The sequence below is a fragment of the Cnephaeus nilssonii genome (assembly GCF_951640355.1).
Source record: "Cnephaeus nilssonii genome assembly, chromosome: 12".
In the NCBI taxonomy this organism is placed as follows: Eukaryota; Metazoa; Chordata; class Mammalia; order Chiroptera; family Vespertilionidae; genus Cnephaeus; species Cnephaeus nilssonii.
Genome location: NC_137083.1, coordinates 50803957 through 50814051, shown reverse-complemented (window position 1 = coordinate 50814051; position 10095 = coordinate 50803957). Strand labels below are relative to the sequence as shown.

At 38.3% G+C, this 10095-nt stretch overlaps 1 protein-coding gene across 3 annotated transcripts in view; it reads right to left on the bottom strand.

Moving 5' to 3' along the window:
* Window positions 1-9647: 9647 nt before the first annotated feature.
* LOC307108019 (TRPM8 channel-associated factor 1) overlaps window positions 9648-10095 on the bottom strand; it is a gene marked incomplete at its 3' end in the record, with an annotated part of 46581 nt that continues 46133 nt past the window's right edge. For all 3 annotated transcript variants that reach the window (XM_079785701.1, XM_079785702.1, XM_079785700.1), the window contains exon 9: window positions 9648-10030. In XM_079785701.1, coding sequence (XP_079641827.1) covers window positions 10021-10030 — 10 coding nt within the window. The remainder of the gene's footprint in view (window positions 10031-10095) is intronic.

The window sequence follows — 10095 nt, the reverse complement described above, 5'->3', positions numbered from 1 at the left end:
CCAGAACTCCCATTGGGGCTACCTTTGGTTTTACAAGTAAATTATCACTCTGTTTTTAAAGTTATCAGATGTACCTATTTTTTAAGAAAAGGTTTATGACTGTCTCTTCATAAGCATCATTTAAAATCAGAAGCAGTTACTCCCCACAAACATGTAGTGGACTCTTCAGTCATATTCTCTCTCTTCTGTCTGGGGGCTTGTCAAGACCAGTCCCTTCACCACACCTGGAGGTCATGCTCTTTATAAAATAGATAGCACCTCCTCCAGGATATTGCTGTCCAGTTCCCTCTCCTTTTTGTGTTTGCATTTTTGTGATTTCTTTCCTAGACTAAAATATATATTGGTTAAACTCCCTTCCTTGCATCCCTGTGCAGAACACACCATTTCTTCCCCATGGTTCACCCACTCCTTTGTCAAGAATCAGGTTCAAGCCTCAGCTATGCAGCCCCCGCTTCTACCACTTTATTCCTTCCAAGGTCACCAGGGGACTCCTTTCCAAGTCCACATTCCATCCTTACTGCTTGCCTCCAATGCACACTTTGCAGTGCTGGCTGATTCATTTTCAGTCTTTTCTCTTAAATTGACATAATGCTATATTATTGCTATACTTCTCTTTGGAACTGTACCAAACCATACTTTCAGTATTTTAAAATAGTTATTTTTTCTTTGAGAGTTGGGGCAACCAGGAATGAAGTGCTGATTCTTATTTTTATACACCTTGAACTGCTTCTTTTTATGGACTAAACTGTGTTCATCTCTTCCCAAAAATTTATATTTTGAAGTCCCAGTCCTCAGTACCTCGGCCTGGCCTTGGAATTTAACAGTATTTGGAGGGAAGATCTTTAAATATGTGATTAAATTAAAATGAGGCTGATGAGGTGGGCCTCTAATCCAATATGGCTGGTGTTCCAATAATAAGATGAACACTGCAGTTAGTGTTCATTCTAAAGTTCAAGTCTGGTTATGAAAGTTCCTGCATACTTATATCTTCCCACTTGCCTTGGGCTATTGACTTAGATATCCAGCCTCCACATGTCATGACCTTTGCTCAGTTCTTCAGCCTAATTTAACACTGTGGTTTCTCTTTTCTCCCAGGACTCTACCCCATAGATTTCCTTTAAGTTTACTTAGTATGTGACACTCACTCCTCCTAAAGTGAAATTTCCTTCTCCTAGAAAATGACTTTTTTCTTATCTTAGCTCAGTCAACACTTCCCTAGAAAAGACTTTTCTAACCTGCAAACTATACCAAAGCCTCTTCCTGACTATACCAATACCTCTCTTCTTAGTTCTCATCTAGCTTATAATTTTATATTTAGTTTTATGGTCCTCTGGTTACTGTTGGTCTCTCTTACAGGATCTCATGCTATGAGTATAGAGTTTGCCTCCATTTGCCCACCATTGGGTCCTCATTGCCTAGTTTCATTTCTGGCATGTTGGAGACTCTAGTTTCTTAACAAATATATAAATGTATCTTGAATAAATGAATAAGTATATAGTGAATGTTCAAGAAATTTCTGTTCTATTAGTGAGTAATTAACTGAGTATTTGGAGGACTAATGGGAACCTGTTGGCACAGGACCAAATGCAATCAGGTTTCAGGAAGAAAGAGCGAGGAGAAACCCACACAAGGGAGACAGTTTGGATAAAACCTATCAGGATTTTGAATACTCAGGATGGAAGCCCACTGTGAGGTGAGGTTAATTGAATTCTTAGGTCTCATATCAGGAAGCAGTTGACCTTTGGGAAGCCAAATGAGAGATGGATATGGAGGGAGTGGGTCAGAAGTATGACTTGTCAAAAGCTGAGCTCAGGATCTCTTCCGTGTGTTTGTGCTCTTAGGTTTTAACCAGTCTCTCATGGAATAGAACCATGACTTCTTGGTTTATAGGTTGACGCTCAACTGCTGAGCCATGCCACCTGGGCCCACTCTTGCAAAGACTCCTGAGCATATCTTGGTGTTGATCTAATAGAAGAAAGAGCTTTGAGCAAAGGTGATTTTTCCAGGGTCAGAGAGCAGAAGCAAGCCCACCATCACCAAGGTACTTGCCCTTTGGGATCAGGAGTTGGCCAAAAAATGGAAACAAAACAACATAGGATTCAGAATAAAGGCCTATTTAACACCTGGAAATAAAAGATGATTACTAGCATGGGTTCTGACTAAAGGGTCATTGCTCATGTGGAGGTGCAGATCTCAGACCTTTCATCCCACTGAAGGGAAAATAGAAACTACTCCATGAAAGTCAACCTATTCTCATTGGGCACATATTGTGGGAGGCATTTTGGGAGATGGCAATGATCCTATGGTCAATAAGTCTAGAGGAGATCAGGCATGAAAAACAACCATATCAGATCAATTTCTATAGATGCCAAAATTGGTTGCAAATTAGTACGAGGGAACAGAAAGGGAGAAGCAATTATTTCTAATGCAGCTTTCAGAGGAGAACTTACAGAGAAGGCGGCACTAAAACTTAGCTTTGAAAAAATCTATATGACCTTTGTGGGCAGAGAGAGCATTGAAGTATAAGACTGCATCACAGGCACAGCGTGGAGATGTGAAAGCAAAAGGCTTGATTTGAGAAAGACAAATTGTTCATGGTGACTGACACTTGTTAACAGGACTCACATAGTGCTAGCTCTGAAGAGACCCTGGCCAGGTGTTGAGGTTGTATGAAGGAATCTGGATTGTGGTCTACTGTCTGGAGGAAGGTGCTTAAGAGATGCCATGTAGGAAACACTGAGGCCACCTCCTCAACTCTGTTCCCTACTCCACTCTTATTGTCCTTTCTAACTAAACCCCAACTCTGTTCAGATAACTCATCTCTTTCTTACAGGATGCAAGGGAAAGTGAAGCCATTTCCAGTTCCAAGGCTAGATATGAATGGGCTTAAGCCAGGCATGCTAATGCATATCTTTTGCACTGCAATGCCTGCTCTTTCTGGGTTAAAATCAATAAATATACATAAGCAATATGATACTTAATTGTCCAGCATATGCAAGAGGCATACACAAATCAATTGTTGTTGTAAATCAGTCCATTTTTGTCAATTAGAAGAAAATCCCTTCAGGAATTCTCACTAAGCCAAATGCAGGGATTACTTCATAGATATGCTTTCCAATTATGGGCCAACATGAAGAATTTCTGGCTGCCTTCTTCAATTATTTTTAGTTATGCGTTAAAGTTATGTGACCCATATATTCTTTCCCCAAAGGCCCCCAAGAATCTGGAAAGGATTATCCAGACTCTAATTTAAGAATAGAGATGGATGAGTCCATCTGTGTGCATTTACTGGCATGGGTCACAGGGGAGGTTGACTAAGTCACTATTTAAGATGATCCAGAACAGGTGTCTACAACTGTTTTAAGAATAAGTACTGTGGTGGCCATGAAAATGATCTGCTCTGGTCTCCAACTTTGGGGATTGACAGACAGCCTCAGCTGGTAGCTCTGGAATCCTGGGCACCAAGGCCAAGGATGATAACCTTTATTCAAATTATAGCATGGTCCATTTCTAAGAGCAAGTGATTAATGTGGTGGGGGTACTAAGAACCTATCACTACCACTCCAGAGATAGCCATGCTGAAACTCTCTTCCTCCAGTAAGGAATAAGGGAGGGGTTGTCTCGTATTTCTAAACTCCTCCCATCACCAGGTTAAACATGAAGTTTAGTTTTGCACTGAAAATTTCAGTCGTCTGAAAGCCAGTGGAACTGACTTAACCCAAGGCTGAGAGTGGATGTTTTTCCTCTGGTTCTGAAATATCAGACTCACTGAGTAGGCACACAACAGCTCCAATTTCCTATAATTGCACCCAAACCAGTGTGGTTTATATGTTTTCATATATAATCCGATAAGGGTTGCAGATATCAAGATGCTAAAATGTTAGTGTGTGGTGATTGTGAGTAATGGAAGGTCAAATATCTCTATGACAAAATTCCTACAGAGAAAGAATGTGTGAAAGTTCCTAGTTTTATGGCCCCAACATTATTTTTTCCCTGTAAATGTAAACAATTCTTTCCATATTCATTTATTCTAAAGGCCCTGTGACATTAAGGTCTTCCTTTCAAGGTTTTCCATTATCATCGAGAATTGTGATCCAAAGTTTTTAAATTTTAACTGAGGTCACATGAACATCAGTCATCTTGGGGAAGGAGGAGAATAGGGAGAATATGAAATGAGAAGCCAAGAGTAACTGAGTCTAAGTTTCCCACTACTCTACACATCAAAATGTAAGACTAAAACTTTCATTGCTGTTCAAATTTATTCAATTGTTTCCAGATCAATTTTCCCCATATGAATTTGGTTCCAAATTCCGCTTGTTACTAAATCCATCAGGCCATTGACAGGGGCTCAGAACTTAGTATATAAAAATACAGAGTCATGTCTCCATTCAATATCTTTGGCAGAGGCCATAGCAACTATTGAGATGAGCCCCTCTTTATCCTTAGTCATAGAGAAATTTCAGAGAGAAGCTGCAGAATATACTGTGAAGTGTGACTTGATTTGGAAGTTTGAGGACAGATACTCAAAAGTTGTGTTTCTTTGAGGTCAACAGCTCCTATCATGATGTTAAGGTCAGAAATCTGAGATCAAGACTTACATCTGAGAAAGTAGCTATATGTCAAGTATAATTTTACCTTTCTTTGTCTGCATGGCTTGTTCCATCATTTCTTTCAAGAATCTGCTCAAATGACACATTATCAGAGAGGTTTTCTTGGACTTTACTACATAAAACAGGAAACATATCCATTTTGCAGTCCCCTATCCTATCCTTACTTAGTTATCTATTCCTTCAGTACTTATCATGCCTGATACGTTTATTTGTTCATGTTTATGTTCAAACTGGAACATAAGCACTATGAGGGACCAGGCTAACACAAGTTATGAGGGCAGGAGCTCTATTATGTTTATCTCATATGCCAAGACCCTATAACAGTAACTGGCATTATTGTTGGTGTTTAATAAATGTTTGTTGAATGAATTTTTAGGTGACCACACAGATAGCAAAAACAAAAGGAGAAAATCTATGTGAAAAACAAAACAAAACAAAAAATAGAGCTGGAGTTGCTTCTCCCATCTCTGTTTATTTGGATGGAGGGTGAGGAAGGAGTTTAAGGTCTTTTTCCAGGCCTTTAGCTTCTGTACAAAGCACAGACACTTCACAGAAAACAGGAATAGGCATAGGTATAGGCTGCTTTATATACTTAGGTCTTGGACTATAGGTTGTGTTGAAGGGGAGAGTCTTCTCTCAATATCTGTGGGGCTTCTAGACTTGTTTTTATATTGAACATTTGATCATTTTGCCTTCCCCACTCCTACCCTTTCAGCATAATTTTGGCAATCTGTGAAAATGAGTTTTATGTCAAAATTCAGGTAGTTTATGTGCAGAAATTTTTAGTACTTATGTGTATACATTTTTAAAAATAATTATATGAGTTCCTATATAATACAGATGAACAAAAGTTTTTAATGGCCCTCAGATGTACATATTTGTATTAACATAATGCGTGGCTCCTGTCATCACTTGTCAATGCATGGCTCATTTTAATTTATTCATTTATTCTATTTATTTCTCATATAATAAACACCTATGAAATCCACCACCTGACATGAGACTAGGACATTGGTAATAACTTAAACTGCTCAAGCTTTCCTATGAAAGAAATGTTTCTTCTTTATAGCATTTAAATGCACAAGAATCCAAATACATAAGTAGCATTTCTATAGCTCTCTTGAATTAGATATGGAATTGTTTGTGTGTACATGTAGTTAGATTTCTGAAAAGTTGAGGCTCACCTTCACCCTTCTCTATCACACTTGGAAGACTGACTCAAATGATGTGGGTCTAAGAAAGAAATCCGTTTCAAGGTGGAAGTCAAATAGGGTCCAAAAGCTTTAAAGGAGTAAAGCACATAGGCATGAAGTAGTCTTGAAAGAAGGATGTCAACAAAAATAGTCAACATCTAAGGTCATATCTGGTTAGCTATTGACCTGTTAAATACATATATTAGGTGAGGTTGTGACCACTGGTAGGGACATTGCTTTAAAGATGAAATATATCAGAGATTACTTTTATGAGGAATTCTAATAAATGCAATTGTTGAAGATTAGCTGTAAGGCTAATACTCATTAGAGAGCTCTAGTTGGCCTTTGGAGTTAGACAATAGAAGACATTAAACTAATGGAGAAGAAACAGCCAAGGAATAGCAGGACTCAAGAAACTTGGGAGCGCCTTAGCCGGTTTGGCTCAGTGGATAGAGCATCGGCCTGTGGACTCAAGGGTCCCGGGTTCGGTTCTGGTCAAGGGCATGTGACTTGGTTGTGGGTACATCCCCAGTGGGGTGTGTGCAGGAGGCAGCTGATTGATGTTTCTCTCTCATCGATGTTTCTAGCTCTCTATCCCTCTCCCTTCCTCTCTGTAAAAAAATCAATAAAATATATTTAAAAAAAAAAAGAAAAGAAACTTGGGAGCCTGAAGATATCCACTAGATAGTCGACTGTTTCTCCCAAATACAGGGGAGAAAGAGCTGAAAATAGATTATGTTCAGGCAAAGAACAAACCAAGGAGACTGACAGATGGATAGAAATCCTCTGACATCAGTTGATCTCATATAAGATTAAAACTTAATAAAACTGTCCAATGAATTGGAGTGCAGGATAGCCTACAGCTCCACATGGATTGGAATAGGGACAAATATTATGTGCCTTCTTGGGAAAGAACACCAGTTGGCAATCTTCACACAACACCCTATTGTGCATTCATTCACTCAACAAATACTGAAAACCTGTTAGACAGTAAACTTAATCACCAGACTCATGGTGATATCACGGGCAGGTTTTGTTTTCATGGAATACCTGCAGAAACAAGGGGAAGTGTGTTAGAATAGTTGAAGGATATTAAGTGTGGCTATAACTAGAGAGTAATGGGGAGCGCTTTGATGAGTCCAGGACACATGGAGGAATCAACACACTTGAGGGCATTATAAGCCATGTTAAGGGTTTTGGTTGGATTATAGCTTAGTCGATATGAAGCCACTTAAGGATTTTTATTTGAGTTTATTAACAAATTTTCAAAGTAATACATGCACAAGATAAAAAATTAAATAGTACAGAGGACTTGAAATGAAAAACACAGTACCCCACCCTTTTTAACCCTAGTCCCATTCCCTAGAGGCAATGCATTTAACAATTTCTATTTTTAGATATTCTAACTTCCTAACATTAAATAATGTTTGAACAATAATTTCTTGATTTATTAACTTTAGACAATCTTTAATAATACACCATTACAAAAGATAAGGATTTAACTTACACTATCCCCACTTTTCCTTTGCTGATCTTTCCCCAAATTTTTGATAGTTATCATTTTAATGCTTTTATTGGTTTAATTTATAGTTTTGAACAACATACCAATCCTTCAGTTCTTGTTCCATTAACTGTAGTCTCTTTTTCCATCCCCACTTTAAATATATGAGTAGCCCTACTCTTCCTTCCACCTCTTTTCTCACAGCCAATTTTCATCCTCTTTCTGATCTCTTTTTCTTTAGCTTGTCAGGGTTAATTTCAATTTCATTTCTGAATAAAAAAATTAAGCCTTTCATGTTTTGCCTATAGGCTGATCAGAACACCAAGTACCAATAAATAGCATCTATATTATTTTGGCTATATAAATACTCTTTACTGAGAGCCACATAGAAGCTAGGACATTTTCTTCCATACACATCCAATGTCATGCCTGTGCCATTTGAAAGGAAATATACTCACCGCCAATGTCAAATCGAGTCTCTTCTTATATTCCATGAGTATTTTTGTTGTTGTTTCAGAAATGGACTTAAATTTCTTGACATATTTTTGTTTTGTTTTCTTTTTTGTTGACTAAAGAATGTATGTACTCAATACTCTCAAACATTGTAGTTTCTCAGTGATACTATCCTTGGCACAAAATGAATATTCTTCCCAGAGAGCCTGAGACTGTACTCTCATCTGAACTGGGTCTGTGTGCTGGATAACAGTCACTCTAGAGCAGGGGTGGGGAACATCCAGCCCTCGGGCCACATAAGGCCCAAGAAATCATTTGGTCTGGCCCTGCCAAGGCATTAGGGATGAATTAATTAAATGTTTGACCAAATATAGCAAGCTAATTATTAGGTTAATCATTTTGTATGGCCTAAGAATGATGTTAGAAATATCCAAATGGCCCTTGGCAGAAAAATGGTTCTCTACCCCTACTCTAGAGTGAGACATCCTGTTGGATAACTGTCACTCTAGAGTGACACTCCTACCTGGGTGAGGTCCATCATTTTCTAGATTCTGTTTCTTCTTTCTTGGTTCTCATCCTCATTTTGCTGGAGAACTTCCTCAAGGTATTTCTTCAGTAAGGGTGCAGAGAAGGTAGACTTTCTGAAAACTGGCATGTCAGAAAATATCTTTGTTTTGACTTGACTCAACAGCTTGGCTTGCTATGGAATTCTGGGTACAAAATTTTTCATAAGGTATGTGAAGACATTGTTCCATTGGCTTCTAGCTTTTCTTTTTTTTTTTTAATATATTTTATTGATTTTTACAGAGAGGAAGGGAGAGGAATAGAGAGTTAGAAACATCAATGAGAGAGAATCATTGATCAGCTGCCTCTTGCACACTCCCTACTGGGGATGTGCCCGCAACCAAGGTACATGCCCTTGACTGGAATTGAACCTGGGATCCTTCAGTTCGCAGGCCGACGCTCTATCCACTGAGTCAAACTGGTTAAGGCGGCTTCTAGCTTTTAGTGTTGCTGATGAAAAATCTGCTGCCTAGTCTATTTCTCATTCCTTTTTGGCTAAGCTAATTATGATGACCCAGTTTTATTTTCTCTCTGGGCAGTTTTAATGTCTTCTCTCTATCCTTAATATTCCAAAATTTCACATAATTGTGTCTCAATGTAGGTTTTATTGGATCCCCCTGAATCTGGAGAGTTAGTTCTTTCTGTTCTTCAATTATTTTTTTTCTTTGCCTATATTTTCTGTTTTCTCTTAAAAAAAACACACTAATGGTTAGATCTTTCCTTTCTTCATAGTTTCTGCTATTTATTTTTGCTCTATACCTAGGGAGATTCCATCAACTTTATTTCTAGCTTGTCTACGGGGTATTTTTGACAATATTTCACTTTTAAAGGGCTCTCCTTATTCTCAGAGTTTTTCCTTTCTTTGTAGCATCCTGTTTTCATCTTACAAATATACTTCAGATCTCTCTGAAGATATAACTAGATTTTAAAGTTACTTTTTCAATTTTGACTTTGTTTCCTCCAGAATTGGGTGCAGTTTTCCAATCTCCTAATTCTAATTGGTAGTTTTTTCTTACATACGTCTCGTCTCCCTTGGCCCTCCTTCCCACTCCCCACCCCACCACCACCCACAATGCTCAATGTCTGGGAATTCCTAGCTGACCATTTGCATTTAAGCATCAATATAACTGTTGACTTTTATAGGAGTTGATATGGGTTTCCTCTGCCATTGTATGGTTTGGTCTGTTTTTCAAGTAAGCTTCTTCTATGATTGGAAACACTTGGTTACTTGAGTAGGGGGGTTTCAACTGTCAGTAAAGAATTAGCTGATAGGCTAAGGGATCACTTATTTCCACAAAAAGAAAAATTTCATTCTGAAGCACCAACTCCTACCTCTCTTGGGCAATTTATTCAATTCCTTTATATAAACAACAACAACAACAACAACAACAACAACAATAGCAACAACAGAGTTCTCACTGGTACCAATAGTTGACTGCCTGTATTCTATGCACAAGGGATAGGGTAGAATGTGATGGGGTTCAATTTTACAACTGGTATAATTCTTTATGAAATAGACATTTCAGGTGCCCTAGCCACTCTGTGGTTATGTTATTCAGATCAGCTTATATTCTGTCTGAAAGGTACCTTCACTCTTTCATTCTTTTTTCATGTTTCATCCACTTTTTCTCTTCCAGAAATGTGTTGAGGTCTTCTTCATTCATAACCAAATGCCTTCCAGTTTTCTTTCACTTCAATTTCAGTGGGGCCTGTAGAGGAGAGGTAAACTTGTATGTTCACTTCATCATCTTAAATTCAAAGTAGCACTGGAAGC